Source organism: Equus asinus, chromosome 2 (genome assembly GCF_041296235.1).
Source record: "Equus asinus isolate D_3611 breed Donkey chromosome 2, EquAss-T2T_v2, whole genome shotgun sequence".
NCBI lineage: Eukaryota > Metazoa > Chordata > Mammalia > Perissodactyla > Equidae > Equus > Equus asinus.
The window spans coordinates 192,429,716-192,455,959 of NC_091791.1; the positions used below are offsets into that span (position 1 = coordinate 192,429,716).

At 38.9% G+C, this 26,244-nt stretch overlaps 1 protein-coding gene across 1 annotated transcript; it reads right to left on the reverse strand.

The window, feature by feature from the left end:
* Positions 1–1,102: 1,102 nt before the first annotated feature.
* SAV1 (salvador family WW domain containing protein 1) lies at positions 1,103–25,871 on the reverse strand. Its single transcript, XM_044765628.2, has 5 exons — positions 25,641–25,871; positions 23,586–24,029; positions 12,286–12,556; positions 8,832–8,975; positions 1,103–2,517 (listed from the first exon to the last, which is right to left on the reverse strand). Exons 1-5 carry the CDS (start codon positions 25,732–25,734, stop codon positions 2,316–2,318), a joined length of 1,155 nt encoding a protein of 384 aa, XP_044621563.1. The 5' UTR covers positions 25,735–25,871; the 3' UTR covers positions 1,103–2,315.
* Between the last annotated feature and the right edge of the window lie 373 nt (positions 25,872–26,244).

Here is a 26,244-nt window from a genome sequence, read left to right on the forward strand (position 1 = left end):
AGCTCTTATTTTTAAAGACATTTAAGAGAGCTTTTCAGTTGCTTTATCAAAAACTATATATTGCTTCTTTTATATTATGATTTAATATAGAATATAAACCTCTTGATCAAAAATGCACAAAAATCACTTTGTATATGTAATTGAGTTTCACTGCATTGTATATTTTTTCATTTGGTACACAAAGAAATGTATTCTTCATAAGTTTATTCTTTTAACATGTGAACTATTAGTAAAGTTTACTTTGGTTCCTAAGATTAAAAACAAATGCTTACTGAATTTGGAAATGTTTGGGAAGTGTTGATACAAAATGATGAAGCTTTATCTCTTCTTAAAATTCAAATGCATTTTCTTTAATGTTGACACTGTTACAAATTTAGCTTTTTTTTTTTGGAGAAGATTGGCCCTGAGCTAACACCCGTTGCCAATCTACCTCTTTTCGCTTGAGGAAGATTAGTCCTGAGCTAACATCTGCGCCAGTCTTCCTCTAATTTGTATGTGGGACACCACCACCAGACAGCTTGATAAGCAGTGTAGGTCTGCACCCAGGAACTGAACCTGTGAACCCAGGCCGCCAAAGCGGAGCATGCTGAACTTAACCACTATGTCACTTAGGTTTCCATTTTAAGAAACTTACGCTAATCCCTTTTAGGTACCTTCCAGTTCTTTTAAACCAGTGATTCTATATTGTATTTCTAACTACTAAAATCTTTGGTGGAATTCCATTGAGCACACCTTTTAGAGAGAAAAAAAGTGTGGTGGTAAAAAAAGTAATGCCTCTTCTCTGGAGCTCTAAAACAGGGTAATTTCTAACTTTCCTAGAAATGGCAAAGCCTTAATTAAATTAAACAGTAAAAGAAACTACGGGGTAACAGGAAAGAATGATTAAGACAGAAGACAGAGAGAGTTCCTAAGACACATAAGCTTCCATCTTAGAAAAGTCTGCTCACATGCCCTGCAAAATAGTTTTTCCCACTGACAAAATTCCACTAGCTTACTCTCAGTTTTCAATACCCCTTTCATTATATTGTTTTTGCCTGTGGGCCTTCTGAATGGAAAAATCAAATATTTATAGCATAATGTGTACAATATGGACTCAAACACATTTAGTTTCCACAAAAATATATTTAATAAGTTTGTTATATAAAATCAGACATTTAACATTTTCAACATTTTATCAATAATTCAAACTCACTGATAGCTAACTGGGAGTGCTTGTAGTTTGGAACATTACCTAAACTAAAAATATATTTACATATTTACAACACGTAGATAGAACTGAAAAGCTACTTTAATGTTGAAATTCACAGAATTCTAGAGATTTATAGGCTAGAAGTGCCATAAATTTGTCTACAAATGTACTGTGCTAATTATGAACAATGTCTTAATAACTATTAAACCAAAAGGACAAAAAAATGGGGGCGGAAATACTGGGTTTTAAAGTTCTGTGACAAACTCTTAGAAGACAAAAGATATGTAAAGTCAATTTAATGACCAAGATTTCTTATTGAATCCCTGATTGTCATTTTTGGCAGCTCAAGGCAGTCTGTCAGGACGGCAGCGTGCTCTGCTGTCGGGAACTGTACTGACTTATCAGAGCGATGGTCTGAGGCCGCACGGCAGAACGTCAGGGAGTGGCGCTGCCACATGGAGAGCCTGCTGCACACACCTCTCCCACGCAGGCCAAGGCCTATGCCTCCGTTTATTCCTGAAGGACTACAGGCCCTTCCTCCTTCCAGAACAAAAAAACACTTTCTCAACAGGTTTTAAGGGGGTTCTTTACATTTGGTGGGGAGGGGAACGCCATACATTACATCTAAAAATTTATCACAATAAAGGTCCCAAGTCCCCTTGAGTGTTTTGAACTACACATGAACTACACATGAAATATTTCAATCCAACTCCAGACAGTACCCTCACTAAAGTAGGAACACTTTTTTATTTAAACGCTGCAGAGGTTCCCTCTGTGTGTGTGTGAAAGGAAGGTGCTGCGTCTGTGAGAATTTGCCAGGTGATCACTGTCCAGTTAGCGTCTGTTATGATGACATTTCCTGCTGCATTTGTCCCCATCGAGAATGTCCAAAGCAGTTTCCGAATATACAGTATTGAGAAGTGTTTGCCATCTTGACTCTTAAAATGACATTTTTTTTGCTCAATAAAAGAATATTTTTAATAACAAAATACATGTAAAATTAGAATTTTATAATTTCCAAAAAGTAAGCTGCCTTTATTAACCAAAGTACTTGTTTGCAGTTTTTTATCTGTGAAAATATTTTAAAGCCCTTATAAAACTTAAATTTTATGTTTAAGAAATTAACTTAAAAATTCTTGCCATGTTGCTGGGCATACCACTGCTGTCTCTGCTTGCGGTTTTCCAGCTCTGTGAGAAGAGCCTGTCTGTAGGCTTCATACATTTTAACAATCTGTTCCAGTTCTTTCATAAAAAGCAACTTTAGCATTCCCTGGTAGGTATCCAGGTCAGCCAGCTGGAAGAGTTCCCACTTCAGAATGTGGTCATACCTGTTTTAAAACACAATCATACATATGTTCACAACAGATACATAAATATGTATTTATAGCAATAGACTAGTCTATTTTTATAAACATCAACTTTATTATAACTAAACAAACCATAAGCTTTAATTAAAAACTGAGTTATTAACTGCTATTTAGGTATATTATTTTTTAGGGAGAGGAGAAAACTGCTGAGATTATTTCCTTTCAATTTAAGTTTAAAACTAGCCATTTCTTCTAATCTTAAGTATCAGTTATTCTAATACTAACACTAGACAACAATGAACACAGATTTCAAACCACATTCTATGCTATTCGTAAGTTCATCCAAAGTTACCTGTCAGGAACTTTAGAGCATACTGTGCCTGCAAACAACAACGTACAAAAATGGGCAAGGCCCTTTGTGTCATTAGTGTTGACAGAGCTTTTTGAGGAATGCTGTTCACCACAGCAAACAAGGGACTGAACACAAAGAGGAATGAAGAGGAACCATCCTTCATGGGCTGAGTTTTCTTGAGGTTGCATATACAGTATTTAAAAAAAAAGAAAAACAGAAAAACTCAAGCAGAAAGGTAAGAATAAGTTCTTTTCAAAATGAGAGAATAAGTAGACTGTGCAAGACTGCACGATGTGGGGAAGGAGTCCTGTCAGACTGTGACAGGACCAGAGTGCAGAAAGCCCCTGGTCCTGCCACAGGCAGGAGATCACATACTGAGATGGAGTAGGCAAGAAACTACTGAAGCAGTAATTGATACTTTGAATCGAAAGAGACCCAAAGACAGCACTCTAATCCAATTTTCTCATTTTACAGGTGAAAAAACTGAAACCTAAAGAGGCTATATATCTATTGCAAAATTGTTTAGTGACTAAAAGTTCAGAAAAGCAGAGAACCCCTGACCAAGATACTCCTGAGTAATGGTTTTGAATGTTAATACCTGCTAAGACTCGAGAGAGAACTTGAGGTAGAACAGAGCATAGAAGTTATACTTCTCAAGACAAATTGCAGAGCAGACCCGAAAGGAAGCTTCGAGTATAAATTCTAGTAATTGTATTCTTAGTAATCATTTACAACATTTCCTACACAATAGCCCTTCATTTGGTAATTCATTTAGCATCTTATTCCAAAAGGAACATCTACTATTTTTTTAAAAACGTGTTTTTTTTTTTTTGCTTGAGGAAGACTGTTGCTGAGCTAATACCTGTGCGAATCTTCCTCTATTTTGTATGTGGCATGCCTCCACAGCATGGCAATGATGAACCATGGTTAGGTCTGTGCCCACGATCCGAACTGGCGAACCCCAGACTGTCAAAGCAGAGGATGCAAACTTAACTACTACACCAGGAGGCTGGCCCCCCAAAAAGTTTTTTTTTAAAAGGAAGCAATAAACAAATACTGAGCAGCCAGTATGAGCCACATACTGTCTTTGGCACAGTGACATCCATTTCTGTACAACTTGGGTATGTGGACCAGGAATACCAGGAGCACGACGTGCAAAACCACAAGGTAAACATATTTTGTTGCATCCCAATTTTACTCATTTACTTAATAAGTGCTGCAAATTTAGTAACAGATATACTTGGTAGAAAGCTTTCTGTTCTCTTTAGTGGGCAACTCCAACTACCTGCCAACGTAAACTGGAGAGATACTATAAGAAATACTCAAGGAGCCTCCATGAAGAAACAGTTGTAAAGTGTTTTGTAGAACCTCTGCCATTCATGTAGCTTAAGATTTTACTTATTTGTTTGAAATAAATTCATAATTCCTAACGAAAAAACTTAACCTTCAGAGTCTAAATTCCATAGCTAAGGGGCATTATAGCATAGTCTACTGACTCAAGATGCTTACGTTTATGCCAGTTGAACCATAAGAAAGTTAAAGTTCAGTTATGATCCCTGCATTTTCTAGCAAGGAAAAGGGGAGAAAAATAAACTGGTAAATATACTTGTTTTTAAGACATGAAATATTCTATATAGGCATTCAAGTTTAAAAAAAGAAAAAAAGCTTCAGACAATTTTCTGACTCCCCTATCACAGTATTTAGGAACAAGAGGATTATGGGGAGAAGCAACAAAATCAGAATGAATAAAGAAAATCCTTTGAGAAGAAGAAAAAGCCTTCTAAGGAAGAGCACAGATCAGAAAAGTATGTGATGTGCCAATTTCCATTCCAAATTCTTGCCCTGTGGTTTCTATAGTTACTTCTGTTCTGCCTGTAATACACCTCAATATGCCTGCTTTTTTTTTTTTTCAAAGATTTTATTTTTTTCCTTTTTCTTCCCAAAGCCCCCCAGTACATAGTTGTATATTCTTTGTTGTGGGTCCTTCTAGTTGTGGCATGTGGGACGCTGCCTCAGCGTGGTTTGATGAGCAGTGCCATGTCCGCGCCTAGGGTTCGAACCGACAAAACACTGGGCCGCCTGCAGTGGAGCGCGTGAACTCAACCACTCGGCCACGGGGCCAGCCCCTATGCCTGCTTTGTTTTTAAAGAAAAGTATATAATTCCCATTCTTTCCTTCTTAACTAACCAAATAATCTGCTTCTCCAAGCTTAAATGTATTATACTCTAATTATACAGGTAAATCATTCAGAAAATAGGCTGTAAACCACTCCAGTAGCTATGTGTACAGCATCTTTGGCTCATAGAAAAAGGCAGCATCCTAGTCAGACACTACTTATAATATGTGCAAACAGCAACAATGCTATAAAAAGCGACGTTCCCACTCCAGTGGATGCTGCCTGCGGGAGCCAAAAGTGCTGCTATTCCCAGCTCCAGTATGATAATATAGGCTATGTCCCCTGTGTCCACCCTGTAAAAGTGTGCCCACTCTTCCTTTCCACCGACACCCAGAGCTAGGTCAGTAGCGACACTGCAGGATCATTAAGTCATACCAATAGAGTCTGTGTCACGATGCTGTTGGGGACTGGTGCTGGGGTGTGTGTGTGTAAGGAATAATGGAAAGTAAATATGTTTCTGACAGTCTTTTTCCTGGAAAAGATTAAATCTTACAATTTTATCCTACTATAGTTCAGCTTGATTACAGTTATCTCATGCAATAGGGACTTCTGTGAGCAGAGTTAGAAACATAACTTTACTAAAATTAATAAATAAAAACTTAGAACATAATCTGTTTCTAAGTCAAGTTCTGGAAGTATATTCAAAATTATTTTGGTAAGTTACTACTAGAGATAAAATTTAAAATTTTTAGGAAGTTAGAAGATCGTCAATTGTTTGCTAAACAAAAGAAGAAACAAGCTAGTTTTTTGGCTAAGGCCTTTTTGATGAGATAAGTAAGGGATTCTCCTTTATCAATGGCACCACTTGGCAAGCCATGCTGTGGTAGGCGTCCCACATACAAAGTAGAGGAAGATGGGCACGGATGTTAGCTCAGGGCGAGTCTTTCTCAGCAAAAAGAGGAGGATTGGCAGCAGATGTTAGCTCAGGGCTAATCTTCTCAAAAAATAAAAAATTAAATTAATTCATGGATAACAGCTTACCCTTTGTTGACAGAACAATGTTAACCATTTCCATCCTCTTTAGAGACAAAAATTCAGGATCAACTAAAAAGCCACGGGGTTCTAGATCTCTTGTTTAAGTTTTTAAGCAGTAAAGAAGCACTTGCTCTCTTTTATCAGTATTGCCCAATCTGGGAGAGTTCTGACGGATTTGAAAAAACTAAGTTGCTAGCTTCCTAAAGGTTTATAGCTGGCTCACAGAACCAGAGTTGAAAGGGACTATAATCTTTAAGAGTCTGTTTCTTTTTTGTAAGAAGCAAGGAATTCCATTTAAGTACTATCTTTTCCCCCCAAAAGGAAGGCTTTTTAGTTACTTCCTTCTAACAATGACTAGAGTAGAAACAGAGTAGAAAGAATAACCCTCTTCAATCTCATCAACTCCCAGAAATAACAAAGGTTAACAGTTAGGCACATATTCTTCCAGACTTAGGGAAAATATAAATACATATACATATTATATATGACTTAGGATCAGCATATGAACTAAGGCTCTACACAGTAGTAGGTCAAGTGGTATCAAGAGTGAAGGAAGAGAGGGAAAAAAGGAAGGAAAGTCCATCTGCTGTCATTTCTTATCCTGTTCCTATACCATACAGACATTACCAGATAAGGAGCCTTCTGTACATTAGCCCAGACACCAAACCATGCTAAACTTCTAAATAAACAAATGTGTACCTAATTTCAAGTAAACTAAAACCAAACTTTTGACAAGCACTGTCTATACCCTGCAGAATGTCTATAATTAAAAGCTTTTTAAAAATTACATTGCCAGGGCTTAAATTTGGCTCAGGAGGAAAAAAAAAACACAACAACATGGATGCTTTTAGAGTATAACCCTAAAAGATCATCTTGTCTCTCTTTATCAGGCCACAGATCAACAGCTGTGAATTTACAGACTGAAAAGAACAGAGGGAAGTAAGGGAATGTTTACGTTGGCCAAAATTTAATACATAATTCACAGCAAATGACCAATAACTTTATGAGAACGTTAAACTAGCTTAAATGAACAGAATCATGGTTAAATAATTAAGAGAAATATCCTTTAGGTAACCTACCAACTATTCAAATTAAAAGCCTGATAAGAACAAAAGGCTCTAAGCAAGAAAAAATAATTTTTAAAATCTCTAGGCTAAAGGCACCTGTACACACACACACACACACACACACACACGTAAAGGGCTGGTAAATACATAATAAGATGGTAAAAATTTAGATCAGAGTTGGCTTAACCTCCTGGAAATTTTATTTCAATGATCATCCTTTAAAATTACAGAAAAGAGTTACTAATTCACAAAAAAAGTATATATGAAAGGTTTTACATTCCTTTTGAATATCAAAGATTTAATTATTTTATTTCAAATTCATTGTCTAATCATCCTAAACTCTCTAAAACTCTTCTTTGGGCTATTTTTATGCTCATAATTTTGGTTTCTGAAATATAAAAGGGAAATAAACAGTAACTGAATGTTACCTGATATAGTTGTTAAAAGTACATGTAAAATGGCTAGCAAAGTATCAGGAATTTAATAGCTGTATGATCTTAGCAGAGATAAAGACTGTTTTTTTTTCCACCTGTAAAATGGGTTTTGGGATGATTATATGAGATAACACACCTAAAAGTTGAGCACAGTAAGGTATGCAGGAAGCACTGGATAATCACTAAGTATTTTCTTTCAAACACCCCCTTTCCTCAAATCACAGCACTTTGTATATACCACTGTTACTAAAGCCTTATCAAGTTGGGTTATTGATCTGAGTACCTACTTCTCTTTTCCCAGAAGAGAGAAGCTCTTTGAGGCAAAGATTTCAATTACTTATGATTATATTCCAAGAACAGTGCTTACTATGGCACCCAATAATACCCTCAATGAGCCTGGCAAACTCATAGCAATCCTTAAAAACCAGCCCATGGATTTTCCTCTTCAGTGCAGCTTTCCATGTTCCACTCATGATAATACTAAGAAACCGTTAAAGAGCTTGTGCAAGGCAGCCACTGTGCCACGAGCTCTAAAATGCATGATCACTTTTAAGCCTCAGCACACTGAGTGAGGTAGATCAGATTATTATCCCCCGGGTTTCAGTAGAGGAAAAATGGTGAGATCTAAGTTTAGTAACTCGCCCGAGGTCATTCAGTGAATAGGAGATGGAGCCAGAAATCGCACTCAGTTTCCTTCCTGAGTGATCTTAATAACTATTCTCTATCTCTACCCCTAATAATTAGAATAATCATTTCTTAAGCTCTCTCAGAGTGCAAGGCACTGTGATAAACACTTCAGATGCATTATTTTACTGAATTCTTAATTACCTTAAAGTAGGTACTATCACTATCCCCAATTTATGGATGACAAACTAAGTTAAGCACCCCGCCCAGGGTTACATAGCTAAAAAGCATCAGTGAATTCAGATCCTCTTACCCTGGGACCTGCAGCCAGTACATGTGTTACTTCCTCACCCCATGTCCTGCTTTGTTTCACTCATGCACCTAGGACACACCTGGGTCCTTATGTTTACCGTGAGGCATTGCATCACTCATTTACAAGATGCTCTCCCCTGTGAGGATGTACACTTCCCACTGTATCCCTGCTGTAGCACAGATCTGCACACACACAAAGTGAAGATTCAATAAATGCTTGCAGACCTTATATTTCTAATCAATGATTTTCAAACTTTATAAGCTGCAATATTCTGTCTTCAAATAAAATATTACTTAGAAGCCATATATTATTAAGAGAAAAAATATGGTCCTGCGTGGGCTAAACAGCCCAGACTCATTTGGCCCTCCACTCAGCCCTCAACAAGTCCACTTACTTCACGGGGGCTCGAGCATAAACCTGAAGCCAGTCAGGAATTTCTGCAGTGTGATATGGATTTGCAGGTACCAGCAGGGACTGGTTTCTTTCAGTTTGCTGAGGCTGGTATGTGACAGGAGGTGGCTGATCATACCGAGGTACACTAGAAGAAAGAATCGACATTTGTTAGGATGAAGGCCCTAAATCTAAACAAGAAATTATACAGAACAAATAACATTTAAGTGTTTTTCAAGGTGCCTCTTGCCCAAACTGAATTCCTTCTACCACCTAAAAAACATAAAGGTCTGGCTTTTTTTTTTTTTCTGCCATACTATAGATTACATAGCACACTGTAGATTATACACCACGCTATGGATTATACACCACACTATGGATCATATACCACACTATGGATTATATACCACACTGTGGATCATACGCCACACTATGAATCATACGCCACACTATGGATCATACGCCACACTATGGATCATACGCCACACTATGGATCATACGCCACACTATGGATCATATACCACACTATGGATTATATACCACACTATGGATCATATACCACACTAGACCATACTATACAATCCACCTTTTCTTGGAAACTAGTAGTTCACTACTGTTGTGATGGACATAAGCCCAAGGTAAACCTTTACATATTTTTAAGAGACTTCTTCTCTCTGGTATTTATTATTTTCAAGGACAACTTCGAGGAGGCTATAAAAAAGATGGAGCTAAATTATAATCTTTATACAGAGGCTTAAAACTGGAATCATAAATTTCAGTACTAACTAGTAATTAGCTGTAAATTTGTTTTGGAAAGGTCAACAGCTTCTCTCAAAATGAGAATGGATGTTTCCTCCCCCTTAAGGCTGAAAAGGGGTTCAGAATATGGGGTACAGTGGGAGGGAGTGCTGTGCTTGAATAATCCACATTAACTGTACTATTTCCTTTCTGCTTTTACCACCTTAGGAGAGCGTATGGGAATCAGAGTTGATTAGAACCTATTTTAAATAAGAGACTTTAAAAAAACAAAACATGCTTTTAATATGTTCTAACAGCCTATATGTTGGGGGGGAGAGGGCTGTTATATGGGAAAATGCTAAGGAAGGAATTAAACCCCCTGAAGGTTAAAGACTGAATTCTGGGAGGCCAAAATGGTACCTTCTAGATTTGGAGACAAAACTGGAAGGGCTGCCTCCAAATGTAAAGATATGTGTATCAGACAAGGTCATTGCAATACTACACTGGGATTAAAATAAATGTTAACTTAGACTATGATTAACAATTTAAAGATCAATGGGCAAATGGCACTGAATTTTATCTTCAATTCTTCTTTCCTAAGTAGATGCAAAGTGAAATATTCCTGATAGCACCTCGAGAGGTGGGGAAGAACTAAGGCTTTGAAGTCACATGCCTGGGGGGTTTAACCTCAGTCTGGCCACTTACGAGTGGTATGAATGTAGGCAAAAAAAATTCACTTCTCTAAGTTTGTAAAACTGGAATAAATTCCTAACAAAGATGACCGTTCTCAGGATTAAATGAGCTAATACAGTTGTCCCTCAGTGTCCGCAGGCACTTGGTTCCAGGACCCCACAGATACCAAAATCTGTGGATGCTCGAGTCCCTTATATAAAATGGCACGGTATTTGCATAGAACCTATGCACATCCTCCCGGATACTTTAAACCATCTCTAGGTTACTTATAATACCTAATACAATGTAAATGATATGTAAATAGTTGTTATACTGTATTGTTTAGGGGGCAATGACAAGAAAAAAAAGTCTGAACATGTTCAGTACAGATGCAACCATTGTAGCCCTTTCGATTCATGGCTGATTGAACGCGAGGACACAGAGGGCCAACTGTGTAAGTCCAGAGTTCTGCATAAGGAGTCGCATAATACAGACAACCAAACAGTTTTAATACCACCTATGTGAGCTTAAGGCAGGTGTTTAGTCTCTCCTGTTTAATGTCCACAGTGTCGCTGAGAGAAGCAAATTAACTAATTGTGAAAATGCTTCGTAAACTATAAAATTCTGTAATAATGTAAAGTTAATGATGATGGACAAAAAAAGCAAGCTCAATACACTCTCAATCTGGTTGTCTGGACCAAAAAGTCCTCTGCCACCTGGTGACAGCAAATTGTAACCACGTTTGGTTCTTTTCTCCCCCATCATCCTATTCATTCAACAAACATTGGCTGGGCTCCCACTACATGCCCGTCTCTGTGCTGGGTGCTGGGGACACAGCAGGAATCAGCGGTACTCACCCCTGCCCTTGGGTGGGGATCAAGATCAGGTGGGAGGGGGGCTCCGAATTACCCTCCATGTCACAGGCCTGCCAACAGAGGCCAGCAGCTTGCCTGAGATGGTACAGAGAGCAGGAGAAGGGGCCAGGGCCCGACACAGCTATCAGGGTTGCTCTGGTTCTTCTGAAGGGATCACAACCTCAGTTGTTCCATACAAACTAAGTGCTACTAAATGGAATCACTGGGAAAAACTGCTTTTCAAAGTTGAATTAATAAATCCAAATATGTAAATGATTAAAACCACACAATAATGATAAAGCTTAGTTTTCTAGTTAATAATATTAAAATGTATTTTCATAATGATTTTAATGGTTCTAAAAAAATGCGAAACTCTGTTATAACCAAAGATCTGTATTATGCTTGAGGGTACGAAACAACATCTATCAACATGCCAATGGCATTCTACCCATTTTTAATCCTGAAAGGTCAAATGGAGTTAACTGGAAATAGTGCAACCTCATTAGTAAACTAATACTAGTTTGCTGTGTACTTTGAAATCCAGCATCTATTTCACATTTACAGCACACCTCGACTTGGATTAATCACATTTCAACAGTGACAACTGGCTACTGTATTCCCAGGGCTACAAGTCTGACCATAAACGAGATCTACTAATAAGCCCAGCATCAATCAAAACAGCCCAAAGGATCACGGGCTACATTTATTAAACAGATCTAGATGTTTTGTGCAGTTCCAATTTTTGCTTCTTGCCTGGCAAACATAAGAAAGAAGACACAGAATGTCTGAAATTGAATAAAACAGCAGGATGTTATAATTCAAAAGCGCATTTTGACACATTAAAAGCTAAGTCTGTATTATTTATGGGAATTTAAATGTAAAGAGACGCATGTTTTATTTATTTATTTCAAATTCTGGGTATCTGCAACAAAAACATTCTGGCATATTAAAGCAGAATCTGATCATAAGAATACTGATCCTGTTTTTGAGGTTTGTTTAAAGAGAAAAGTTTTTCTTTATTTATTCAAGTCATTCATTACTAAATATACGTCCAGAGAAAAATGTTACAGACTCTGAATAAAGTTTTCAAATATTAAACTTCAGGATGCCTTTCTCTTTGATGAAAACATGAGTTCTAAATCTAGGATTTGACAATCTCAAAACAAGAAGCTGAAAATGAAGCTGGTACTCTACCTGGGAGCACAGGGATGCCTGTATTGAGCCTTCTTATTCGTGTGGTCCACATAATAGGTTCCGAATTCTGACGACTCAACTCGCTCCCATCCTGGAGGGAGTCCTTCTCGCTCAAGAGGATGGCTCCAGTGAGTTGTATTTGTGTTGTGATCTATGTAATATTTTCTCCCTCTCATTGTCCAGTCCACAGACCAGCCAGGAGGAAGGGGCAGGTCTTCAGAACCATGGTTAGTTAAATTTCCTAAAGATGTAGCAGCAGCTCTCCCAATACCTGAGGAGAAAGAGAAAAAGAAGAAATAGAACAATGGTTCAAAACTAAAAAGTATGCCATCTGAGAAACAGTTACAAAATTAACCCTCTTGACTGTACTCTTCTGTTAAAATGCATGATTTTATCGTTAGAAATAAAATTTTTCATAAAATAACCAGTATTACTATTATTTAATTACAAAAAGAGGGAAGAATTAGACTCCCTCTCTGAAATAAGATTTTTTTGGTTGATGCCTCCATTAGCAGGCCATACAAACATTTAACTACTAGCAAAGCTAGTTAAGTATGTATACTGCTAAAGGAAAAGAGAGGAAAAGAAAATTTTACCTCATTCAAGATTTAAGAGTTGACATTTCATATAAAACAGCAAAAATAAACTTATAAAACTATTCCCAGTTTATAATTTCTTAAAAATAATCTGGCTGTACCCTAAAACTATTAAGTAAATTTATCAAGGTAGCAGGGTATAAGGTCAACATACAAACACCAATTAAATATCTCTATACTAACAACAATTGGAAACGTAAGTTATACCACTTATAATAGCTCCAAAAAGTTAAATATTTGCATTTAAATCTAACAAAATGCATGCAGGATCGGTATGCTAAACAGTGCAAAACACTGATGAAAGAATAAAAGAAGACCTACCAGGTTAATGGATTGGAAGACTCGACATAGTTAAGATGTCAACTTTTCCTGAAATCACCTAGGTTTAAGGTAATTCAAATCAAAATTCCAACAGGAGTTTTTGCAGATACACAGATTAGACACGCAAACTCTAAAATGTATATGGAAAGGCAAAAGAACTAGAGAAGCCAAAACAATTTTAAAAAGGAAGAATAAAGTTGGAGGACTCATGATACTTGATTTTAAGATTTACTATAAAGATACAGTAATCTAGAGAGTGTGATATAATCAAAAGGACAGACAAATCAGCGTAACAGAGAATCCAGAAATATACCCACAGACACAGAGCGAATTGATTTTTGACAAAGCTGAAAAGGCAATTCAATGGAGAAAGGATAGGCTTCTCAACAAATGGTGTTAGAACAAGACATCCACATGCAAAAAAATTAGTCACAACCTATACCTCCCACCTTATACAAAAATAAACTCAAGATGGATCATATATCTAAATGTAAAATGTAAAACTATAAAACTTTTAAAAGAAAAAGTAGGATAAATTTTTGTGACCTTTCATTAGGCAGAGAGTGTTCACATGATTCTGAAAGTGCTACCCGTAAAAGACGACCCTGATAAACTGGACTCCATCAGAGTTAAAGCATTCGCTCCATCAAAGACACAGTTAAGAGAAAGTCAAGCAAGAGACTGGGAGGAAATATTCGCAAATCACATATTAGACAAAGGACTTTAATCTAGAATATACAAAGAACTCTTAAAACTCAACATTAACAACTGTTTTTTAAAAAATGGGCAAAAGATTTGAACAGGCACTTCACCAAAGAAGATAGATGGTAAATGAGCACATAAAAAATGTTAGATATCGTATTAGCCCTCAGGGAAATGCAAATTAAAACCACAATGAGATGTCAATAAACATCAATGAGAATGGTTGAAAAACAAAAAAATCCTGATAATACAAGTTCTGATAAGGATGTGGAGCAACTGGAATTCTCTGACATTGCTGGTGGGAATGCAAACGCTACAGCCACTCTGGAACACAGTTCAATGACTTATAAAGTTAAACATATGCATTGCATATGACACAGCAACTCTATTCCCAAATACTTAACCTAGAGAAATGAAGATTCATCTTTACACAAAAACCTGTATGTGGACGTTTATAGTGGCTATATTCATCATTCCCCAAAGAGGAAACAATGCACATGTCCTTCAACAGAATAGATAAACTGTAGTACAACCATATGGGGGAATCTACTCAGGAGTAAAAAGGTACCAATTACTAATACATGCAACAACATGATGAATCTCAAAGGCATTAGGCTGAGTGAAAGGAGCTAGCCTCAAATGGCTATAAATTGTATGATTCCCTTAATATGCAATTATTGCAAAGGCAAAACTAGGACAGAAAAGTGTGGTTGTCAGAAAGTAGGGGTGGGGTTAGGGGTTGACTACAGAAGGGGCAGCAGTGAGAAAATTTTGGGGGGTGACAGAAGTGTTCTATAAACTAATTGTGCTGGCATTATGTGGATCTATACATACACTAAAACTCACAGAACTCTGTACCTTAAAAGAAAGTTAAGTTTACCATATGTTATTTGGGGGAAAAAAAAGAATAATCTGGCTGTGTAGTTTTATTCTCACACAAGAATAGTAATAACGAGGGCTGACCCCATGGCCAAGTGGTTAAGTACGCCTGCATTCCACATCAGCAGCCTCGGGTTCACTGGCTCGGATCCTGGGTATGGGTCTACACACTGCTCATCAAGCCATGCTGTGGTGGCACCCCACATAGAAGAAACAGAAGGACTTACAACTAGAATATACAACTGTGTACTGGGGCTTCGTGGAGGAAAAAAAGAGGAGGATTGGCAACAGATGTTAACTCAGGGCCAATCTTCCTCACCAAAAAAAAAAAAAAAAAAAGTACATGAAAAAAACAATAGTAAGAGTGTATAACCAATGACCCCAAAACTCAACAGCTTAAACCAAGACTCATTTAGTTTACAAGTCTCTGGTTAATGATACAGGCTGAGCTTTCCTTGTTGCTGTATCAAGATAACTGATGTGAGGCCCCATGATGATCCAATCTCCATTCTTCTCTGACCTACACTGCTCCTTTTCTATCCCTAGACTTCACTATGCTCCAGCTATGCAGGCCTCCTTGCTGTTCTCAAACCCAGCAGGCGTGGGCTGTTCACTCTCCCTAGAATATTCTTGTTTCAGATATCTGCTTGGCTCACTCCCTCAGCCTCTTCAAGTCTCTTCTCAAATACTTCAGTGAAGCTTCCTCGCACTATTTATTGCAATCTACCTCTCCCAGCTTCCACTCCCCTGTTCTACTTTTTTTGTGTCACTTTAACCTTCAAACTTATAATCTTTGTTTGCTCATCATCCTTCTTGTCCCACAAGAAGGGAAGATGCACACAGGGCAGGAATCTTTGTTCTGCTGACAGACCTCTAGAACAGTGTCTGCAGAATAGAGCACACACTAAGTGTTCAACAAATACACAACACTATGAAGACAGTATGGCATTAGTGGAGGAGAGGTGTAAAGATCAATGAAACAGCACAGGGAACCCAGAAACAGACTCAGACAAATATGCCAACCAATTTTAGACAAAGTTACAAAAGTAATTCAGAGGAGGAAATACAGCCTTTTCAATAAATGCTACTGGTGCAATTACACATCCATAGGCAAGAAAAACCTTGACCTAAATTTCACACCTTATGGTAGAATTAACTCAAATGGATCATACTTCAATATAAAACATAAAACTACAAAACTTTTAGAAAAAAATATACAGGAGAACATCTTTGGGATCTAGGGCTGGGTGCTTAGACTTGACACCAAAAACACAATCCACAAAAAGAAAAATTTATAAATTGTATCTCATCAAAATTAAACACTTTTGCTCTTTTGTGAAAGTCCACATGAAGAGGATGAAAAGAAAAGCTACGGACTGGGAGGAAATATTTGCAAACCACATACCCAACAAAGGAGTAGTATCTCAAATATATAAAGAACATCCAAAACTCAATAATGAAAACACAAGCCAATTAGAATATGGGTAAAAGACACAGACATTTCACCAAAGAGGATATACAGATGGCAGATAAGCATATGAAAAGACATTTAACATCATTAGCCACCAGGAAAAAGCAAATGAAAACCACAATGAACTATCACTACAAATGCAAGAGAATGGCTAAAATAAAAACCAGGGCTGATACCAAATGCTAGTGAGGATGCAGAGAAACTGCATCCCTCACACACTGCTGTTAGGAAAGTAAAATGGACAATCACTCTGGAAAATAGTTTGGCAGTTTTTTATAGAACTAAACATGATTACCATACAACCCAGCAACCGCACTCTGAGGCATTCATCCCAGAGAAATAAAAACACATTCACACAAAAACCTGTACATAAACAAATGTTCATAGCAGCTTTATTCATAATAGCCAAAAACTGAAAACAGCCCAGACCCTTCAACAAATGAATGGGTTAAACAAACTGCGGTACAGACAGACACACCATGTTATACTACTCAGCAACAGAAAAAGAGGAACTACTGATACATACAGCAACTTGTATGAATCTCCAGGGAATTATTCTGAGTGAAAAAAGCTAATCTATCTCAAAAGGTTACATCCTGTATGATTCCATTTATATAACATTTTTTTAATGACACAATTTTAGAAATGGAGAACAGATTAGTGGTTGCTTGCCAAGATCAGGAAGGGAAGTGGGCGTGGTTATGAAAGGGCAAACAGAACGGATCCTTGTGGTGGTGGAACTGCTCAGCGTCTTATCTATGGTAGTGCATACACAATCTACATGGGATAAAGTGTAAAACTAAAAACATACACACATAAATGAGCTAGGGTAAAACTGAGGAAGATCTAAGGTGATGGGCGTATTGTATCAATGTCAATATCCTGGTTGTGTTACATACTATAGTTTTGCAAAGCGTTACCAATGGGGGAAACTGGGTAAAGTGTATGGGGGACCTCTCTGCATTATTTCTTACAACTGCATATGAATCTACAATTCTCTCGATAAAAACTTCAGCTAAAAAAAGGAGAGTGGTATAATTCCTCGATTCAATGTGCATGTAAGAACTGCCCAAAGTGGCTGAGCTAGAACAAGAACAGCAAAGAAAGAAGAGGAGATAAGAACAGAGCACTGTGAAAAACCAGCTAGCCCCAAACACTATGCCAATAATTTCTACTTTTCCCTCCACAACCCCCACCTCTCTGGCAAGCACAGGAGATGATTTCAAATAACTGGCACAGAAAAACCTAATTTATTCAATAATGTATAATAAAAACAGCAAAACATCAATCTATAAGAAAAATTAAACAGGAAAAAAGGTAAAAACTTTACTGAAAACACATTCAGAAAAATGTCCAAAAGCAGAGAAAAAATGCAACTAAATATTCTGCCATAAATTAAAACAGAAAAAAGAATGAAGCAATCAACTTTCTGAAGGAAGACAAAAAGAAGAAAAGCAAGAATCCAAAAGATGAAACGGTAAGACAACAGAGATAACAGGCATGCTCAGGAAAGAAAGACAGAGACAAAAAGTGGAACAACAAACACGCAGTGTTTGCTACGGTGGAGAGACCTGGCAAATCGTAAGTAAGTGAAAAAGGTTAACATCACCAATAATGTCATATAGATATCATGTATCTCCCTATACATGATACAATGAGGACACTTCATCTCTGTGGTAGTCTTTCCAAAAACCAATAAACCCAGTCTAATCATGAGAAAAACATCACACAAAATCCAAATTGAGGGACGGTCTACAAAATATCTGACAAGTATTCCTCAAAAGTGTCAAAGTCATAAAAAACAGGAAAAGACTAAAAAATTGCCATAGACCAAAGAACACTAAGGAGACATGACAACTAAAAGAAATGTGTTACTCTGGATTGAATCCTGGAACAGAAAATGGACATTAATGAAAAAACTGGTGAAATCTAAATAAAGCTTGGAGTTTAATTTAAAAAACAACCCTGAGTTCATGAAGATACTAAAAACAAAAACTCATTGGTTACATTTGGAGGTGGCTACGTTACCAATTCATTATTCTGAAAAATAGTAAACAAAGGGAAAGATCTAGCATTTATCCTGTCTTTCTTATATGAACAGCAACCAAATTATTGATAAAACAAAGTATTTCATTATAGAATTCCACCTAATAGAAAAGAAATGACAGAAGTAAGTATCATCATTGGCAAAACCTAATGAAATACTGGATCTGGCCAAGGATCATGAGTGGCTGCCAAACCAATAGGAAAAGGCTGACGGAGAAATTCATGATGGATGAAATGGGCTGACATATGATCCTACGATCAATTCTAACATCACAAAAGGAGAAATCAATCATTATGTGTCTCTGGAACTGATGCACAGAATGTACATAACACCACCTATGAAGTATTCTGGCAAAAAGGAAAATGCGAGAAAGAAAACAAACGAAATCACTCTTACTCAGCACCCTTTGGGAAAAAAGGTATATATTTCTTAAACCGAGGATGACTATAGAACAAAACAAAGCTAATAAGCCTTTTGGTGAAACTGACCTTGGCTTCTGTCAAACTGCAACTGAAGGTTTATTTAATAAGCATAGCTTAAGCAACTTCCGTAAAGAGAAAATATTTAAACAGAAAAGAAATAACGTACTAAAGACACACACGTAACAAACAACTTTAAAATCACATTGTGTAAGCATGCAATGGCTTTATACTTTCTCATATTTCCATCACTAAATATGTTGTACTACTAGCCACAACCAAGAATAGCAATTAAAAAAGAAATCACAGTCAATTCAATGTACTCATATTGAGTTACTTATAAGAACCATAACATTTTGGCATGACAGAGGGCTCCCTGGAAATATATAAAAAGATTTTTAAATACAGCACTATTTAAAAAAAATTATTACAGTAATTAAAAACTGTACAGGCTTAAAGAGTATTGAAGTTTGTGACAATTTCATTCATCTGCTTAGAAAATCCAAATTTTCATATACTGAAGTTGCCTAAATCTAGAAACACATGTACTTTTATATTTAAACAATATTAGGTACCAAACATCAGGCTTAAACCATGATAACCTTCAAATTTATATTTAGAGGTAACACGAAGACCTCTCTGCAAAATCTCTTGTTTCCAGAAACCCTGACAATTTGATAAGGGAACTATGAGTTCTTAAAGTTCCAAACAGGCTCATCAGCTTTACCAGTGCCATATAAAACCATGATTCCTAACCTTTCCAGAGATATCCATAAACAGTTTATTTAGTTTCATGACACAGTCCACCTGTACTCTCTGAAAGTGCCATGTGCACTAAACTTTTTTCAAACTATCATTCGGGATAATTTTATAAAACTGAGAGATGAATGTACAATACAAAAAGATTGGAAACCACTATCTAAAGCATAAAACATTACTAGTAATAAAATAGGTCTAGCAGACAAAAAAAAACAAAAGCTATAACATCAAGCTCTAACACACGAGATCTCCACCAGAAAGCTGAAACTTCAATAACCAAACACACCATTTGGATGAGATATCTGACATCTGCCCAAGCTCAAAAATCCTCGTTTCCTAATTGTAGTAGCCACAGAAAATAAAATGGAATCTGGAACTCTAATGGGTCTACAAGCTCCAGCGTGTAAACAGATACTAAACAATTATAGCCCACGTTATAATCAAGATGCTGATAAAGAGATCTAAGCATTTTTAAACCAAGTCAACCACCTTTTCTCCTCCTCTGCAAAATGATTACAAATAAAGTTGTGTCCCTAAAGATTATTAACCCCTCTTCAAAATATGAGTCTGGTTAACTAAATATTTATGCATTTCCTGAAGTAAACAGAATTCCAGTATTTTTCTGTAAAGCCTGACACTTCGCAGTTTGATTTTTATAACTTGATTTCTATAGTCATCTTTAAAAATAATTTTAAAGTTTGTTATTTAACACTGTGTATATCTAAATTACTTAAGTGCAAAACAAAGGAATTTGATCTGCCTTTAGTATTCCAACTAAAGACTTCCTGTTAACAGCAGGATTTCTTCCTTTGGCACAGACAGTGCCTGACTGGTACGTTGGCCGATAAGTTAAAGGTCAAATTTCACAACTAAACGGAGAACTTGCTAGCCCCTAAAACCCTTTCAGGTACTATACAACTTGTTTTTGTGCTTAACCCTTGAGACCTGGTGTTTCCTAAAAGTCTAAGTAATAACTAATTGGCAGGAATTATGACACTCACTGTCATTACAAAATTACTTTCTTCCATATCTTTTTTATGCTTATTACATTATTAACAGTAACAAAATTTAAAACTCAGGAAAATAAATCTGTCTATAGCACATCCTTACCCTCCCACAAACTTACTTTCTCCTTTCCATCCACTCAAATTCCTTGAACTCTCTCCAGCATAAATCTTGAAAACAAGTCTTTTCAAGATGAATTCAAGAAACTTCCAGCTATTGTCTCATATTCAGATTTTTTTCCTTCTGGAAAAGACAGTTGTTAGACCTTTCTGTTTGGTTAATAATTGGTTATTAATCTTTCCCTGCCACTTAAAAGACTCCTTCAAAGAACTACCATTCTTTCCAAAAAGGTAAAACATTAAATCTTATTGCCCTGATGTAAGGTTACCATGAGAAATTTCTCAAGTATGTATCACTGCTGTAATAAATACAAATCTTTCTTTAAAATGACTTTCTTTAACTTGAAGAAAGTATCCAATTAACTGTATTTTATTTCTAAATCGTGATTATAAAATTGTTTCAAAGTCTATCTTTAAACTCACAAAAACTATATCAGATTGCTCCTGAGAGGATCAGTAGAAATTTAGTTCTTACAGTATTTCCTCAATGATATTTTGCAAATCAGAATTTTAAAACAAGATTTTAACTTGGTATTACTAATTCTTCATAATTACATCAGGCAGAAAAGTGTTAGGAGCTATCGATGATGTCTGCAATATAAATACACATGGGAAAAGTGAGTGGAACGGACAACAATCTGTATTAATGATAAAGAGACTGTTATAAGCTATTATTCCTGCTGCCCTTCAGTTACCAAAACTGTCCTAAGACTCCAGACTTGAAATCTCTGGATTCATTCACTTTTTCAACTATTCATTTTTGGAGCACCCGCTGTGTAGCCAGGTGCTGTTAATCCTATCTGCCTCTTCTCTTTCCTTCATCCCTCAACCCCATTAGTGGCCAAGTCCTATCAATGCAGATGCGTCCCACTTCTCCCCTTTCCAAATGTCCCTAGCCTAGGTCAGGTCTTCATTAACATTTAAAATATTAACCACCTAACATGCACCAAATGTAAGATTATGAAGTCACTGAAACTACTCACAGCATATAACATTAAGCAACTCATCCAAATAAAAGGCAGGGAGATCAAAGTGTACAGAGTACAATCACATCAAAGTAAAAAAGGATGTCCTGGGAAAAGATGAAAGAAATAACTAAAATACTAACAATCTCTGCTGTGATGCTCTATTTTCCCGCATTTTGCAAATTTCCTACAATAAGCAGATAGTACTCCAAAAGAAAATATAAATGAGCTTTATTTTAAAAACTATTTCGGTTGGATAACAAATTATTTCTGAGGTTTAAAACTACACAATATTAGAAAGAGCCAAAATAAACACCGAAGGATGCAACTGTCTAATCCTTTAACGTGGTTCTTTAAAAAAAAGGCACTCACACATGCTCATTACACAGTTTTTCTATATGCCTAGAAAACCTCTCCTCTTTAATGTGCCAATGAGACTCCAACATCAGCTTTCACAAAATAAGCTGCTATTAGCACCTATTCCATGCTATTCCTCAATTTTCAAAACTTTAGTGATTTACTTTTTCCCAAATCTATAATTAAATCTCACTTTTCCTTCAAAAGCATCATAGATTTGCCCTTTCTTCTCCAATACCACTAGCACCTGCAGTCCCCTTTTCTCTAGGAATCTATCCTGAGTACAACCGGTAAACTAACCTTTAAACACTGCTTTCATAAAATTACTTGTCTTTTTGAAATCTGCCATGGCTTCTGCTTGACTCAAGTTTAAATCATGTTGTTGAACCACAAATCTCCACTCCATCTTATTTCTTCCAACTAGGCAGAACTACAGAGTTCCTTAGATTCACATCATGCCTACTCTGTTTTCACTGGGCTATTCTCAATTTTCCACCTAACATGCCCTTCTTCTGCCCATTAATCTAAAATCCAAGCTGGAAACACAGATCATGTCCTACGTCTTGCACGAACCACTCTCTAAGTATTCCAGCCTACCCTGATCTCTTTCTTCTGACTCCCTATTGCACTTACAGTCAATACTGCAAAGTGTAACAACTAATTGTTTTGTGACTATTTTGCAAATAGTGGTTTTGCTCCCCCAACTAAAGCACCAGAGGGTAGATATCAAGGAGGTCAGGGAAAATGCTAGACACATAAATGATTAATATTAACTGAATGTTTTCTACACTCAAAATACTCAAGTGCTAAACTGTTTCTAAGTCACCTTATTTGAAGTCTCACGGGCCAAAAAAGTAAATGTCTCACATACTTTTTATGTTTATCCTGCCAAAATTTAAAGGCTTCAACTAACTAGGAAAAAACAATCAGATGAGAAAGTTTAATTTTCAGCTTGCATCAGTTTATCTAACATAATCCAGTACTTTAGGAATAAAGTAGAACTATCTATTTCTCCTATCTCTTCTGCTCCTTGTACAAGTATTCACAAGTTAGCAAATATGGAAAACGGATTTTAAAAAATTATATGGCTAAAACTTTTGCCCATTCCAAAAAGAACAACAAAAACACATGCTTAATACACTACTAACCACTTGACAATAAGGCTTTTTGACCAACTTGAAAAATAATTATTGAACTCTGAGAACAGTTTTGTTAAGAGACCCAGTGCAGGTTCTAGCTAAGTAATGATGCAGTTGCCCGTGGTATCACCCACCGTGCCCACTTCTCCCTAACTTTCCTTTCCAGGTGCTAAGTCCAGTTTCTCTGAAACGCTAACCTTCCCATTCTACAAAGTCTTAGATGCAGTCCAACCGGAGACATTAAATTCTCTAGCTTTTCAAGGTTCACAGTGCTAACAGTCTTACACAGCCTTCAGATAAGTACCAAGTTTCAATAAAATGAGTTAAAATAGACGAACATAAAATTCTTTCACTCAGCATAGGTTAATAATAGTTTGCAAGGTGGCTTAGCAAGACTGGCAAAATGGGAAGTATTCCTCTAGGAGTATCTGTTGGCTTCCCAGGAAAACCCAGAAAAGAGCATCTTTTTAATTAAGTGTTAATAAATCTAAACTAATGTAGTATTCGTAATTTTAAGTTACCTGAAGTATGCCTCCCCTGACTCTGCGGCACTCTTTGGAAGAGATCATGGTTGTATTCGTAATATCTGTAGTCTTCAGGCGCACGATCTCCAAGTGGGCGCCTTCTCTGACCATCAAAATAATTATCTGAATAATAATATCGGGAACCAGAGTCTCCATTTTCAACAGCAAAATTAACTTCTGTTAAAAATGACTGAGAAGAGCCATATTCCCTAGGGACATCTGCTAGACTCCTGGCAAGGTAAGAAGGTGCAGATAATCTGTTGCTTTCTCTTCTCATTATTTCATGAGGTGTTCTTTGAATTGGAGTTCTAAGGAAACTCTGGTTTCTTGAAACCATTCCATCTCCAGAAGCTGAAAAGGCATTAGCGCTTGAATCTGGAAGACAGATATCAGTTCGCCTTGGAATTGTTGGACCGTGCCGGATGAATGAAGGCATGAGATCTATAATAAAAGAGTAAAATGACCATTTCAGTAAGTAATAAATACACCTTCCAAAAGCTGTTCATTTACATATCACCCCCAAACACAAAATTTCAATCGACTTAAGAAAACACAGTTTAAATTTTTGATTTAAGATAAGTTTATTTTAAAATTGAGGCTGATTAATATTTTCTCACTCAAATGAATTTATAATTTGTGTGAATGTATGTGTAAGCTCAGTCAGAATCAAACGTATTCTGCATACTACCATACATGATAACACGCCAATAAGTGTAACTATGACTTACACATTAATAAAACACGAATAAATGTGTAAAAATAGGAAACAATCTAACAAATGAATACACAGTTACCAGCATAACTTAATATATTTTGTTTTGTTGATTTCACTTTATTTTTGAAGTTTCCAAAAATCTTTCTTCAAGCAAACACTACTTCAAAAATGAGAGAACATAATGTTATTCCCTACACAGGAAAACGTGAATTCCTTTAAACAGATTTTTTAATTATTAACCTGGTCTTCCTACTCTTGGCATCACGTAGCACTAATACAGTCACCAAGAGCTGCAAAGCCAAAAATTTAGCTACGAAAATTGAAAAACAAAAAGACGTCGTTTCAAAGAGGCACAGAAACGTTCCATCAGTTCAAACGCTGATGTTTGCACTGTGGCTCCTCTAAGAACCAGTAATTCAACACAGAAGATAACACTGGAACGACGGCTTGCAAATTCCAGAGCTTCTGAACCAAAAAACTAGCGCAGACATCCCCGCGTAGGAAGCCAGCGCCTTCCGAACACGAAGACACTCGGATCCGCAGACGGTCCAGTCAGCCGCGAGCCGCGCAGCGCCGCGGCCGGGGACAGGCTCCCGCCTGACGAAGCGGGAAAACGGCACCCCCGAAGCGACGCGCTCACAGGGTGGCGAACGTATTTCGTGATTTCAGGTAACGCTTAAGAAACTTCACTCGCGGCGAACCGCGAGCTATCGTAAACTCAGTCAAATCCCTCAGAAAATGTGTAACTGAAAATAAACTGTGGAAGAAACGCTTAAAAACCCCGTTTCCGGTCACGACGCGCCGGTCCGAGGACTCGCCGCGCCGAGCGCAGGGCCGCCGCCGAACCGGAGCCGCGGCCGCCGGAAGCGCTCCGCCCGCGGCCGAGCCCGGGGGCCCACGAGCCGCGTCCAGCGACGGGTGAGCTAACGCCGAGGCCGCGGGCCCGCCGCCTCCGGGAGGAAGGCGCGCCGGCCCACGCGGGACGCAGGGCGGGAGGCCAGTCCGCGCGCCGCACGGCGCTCCCCTCCGCGCGACCGGGGGGCTGCGAGCGCTGCGGCCGGGGTCCCGGGCGCTGCGGGGACGCGGGGCTCGCGCGCACGGCGCTGGCCGGTGCCTCCGAGGTCTGAGGACCGCACGGGCGGCGGCTGTCCCCTGGGAGCGCGCCCGCGACCCCGCAGCGCGCGCCACACGGGCCGGCCCGGTCCCCACAGCCGCTGCGACGGCCCCGGGCCGCGGCACTCGGCGGGCCCGCTGGCGTCCGGGCGGGAGGACCTCAGTCCCCGCGTCCCCGCCGCGCCCCCGAGGCCCTCCCCCCCGCGCGGCCGCGCCGCACTCACTGCGCAGCAGGGGCGACGTCTCCTTCTTCACGTACTTCCCCTGCACCTCGGCCGGCTTGCGCGCCTCGCCCTTGGTCTTCTTTCGGGACAGCATCCCCGCCCGCCCGCGCGCCGCCGCCGCCGCCTCGCCGCCCGGGGCCCCGCAGGGCCTGCCGCATGGTCGCGGCGCTACGCGCGCCGGCCGCCGCTCCGTCGCCTGTCAGTTCCTGCCCGGAAGTCTGCCCGCCCCGCGACGCGGCCCGAGGCCTCGGGGCCCGCAGCCCCGGCACGCCCCGCCGGGCCCATGGCCGCCTCGCCGCCGCCGCCCGCGTCCTCCCGCTGCCGCTGCCGCCGCCGCCGGGAATTCTGGGAACCTCGACGCCGCCGGGCGCCGCCGCCCTCCCCTTCCCCCCGCGCCCCTTCCCTCCCCCCTGACCCCTCCCCTCCGACCCTCCCCTCACACCCCTCCCCCGTCCCCTCCCCTCACACCCCCCTCCTCACACCCCGCCCTCTCCCCGCCGACCCTCCCCCGCCCCCTCCCCGCCCCTCCCCCGCCCCCTCCACATCCTCCCAGGCTTCCCCGCCCTCGCGGCGCCGGGCCGCGGGCTGCGGGCCGCGCGCACAG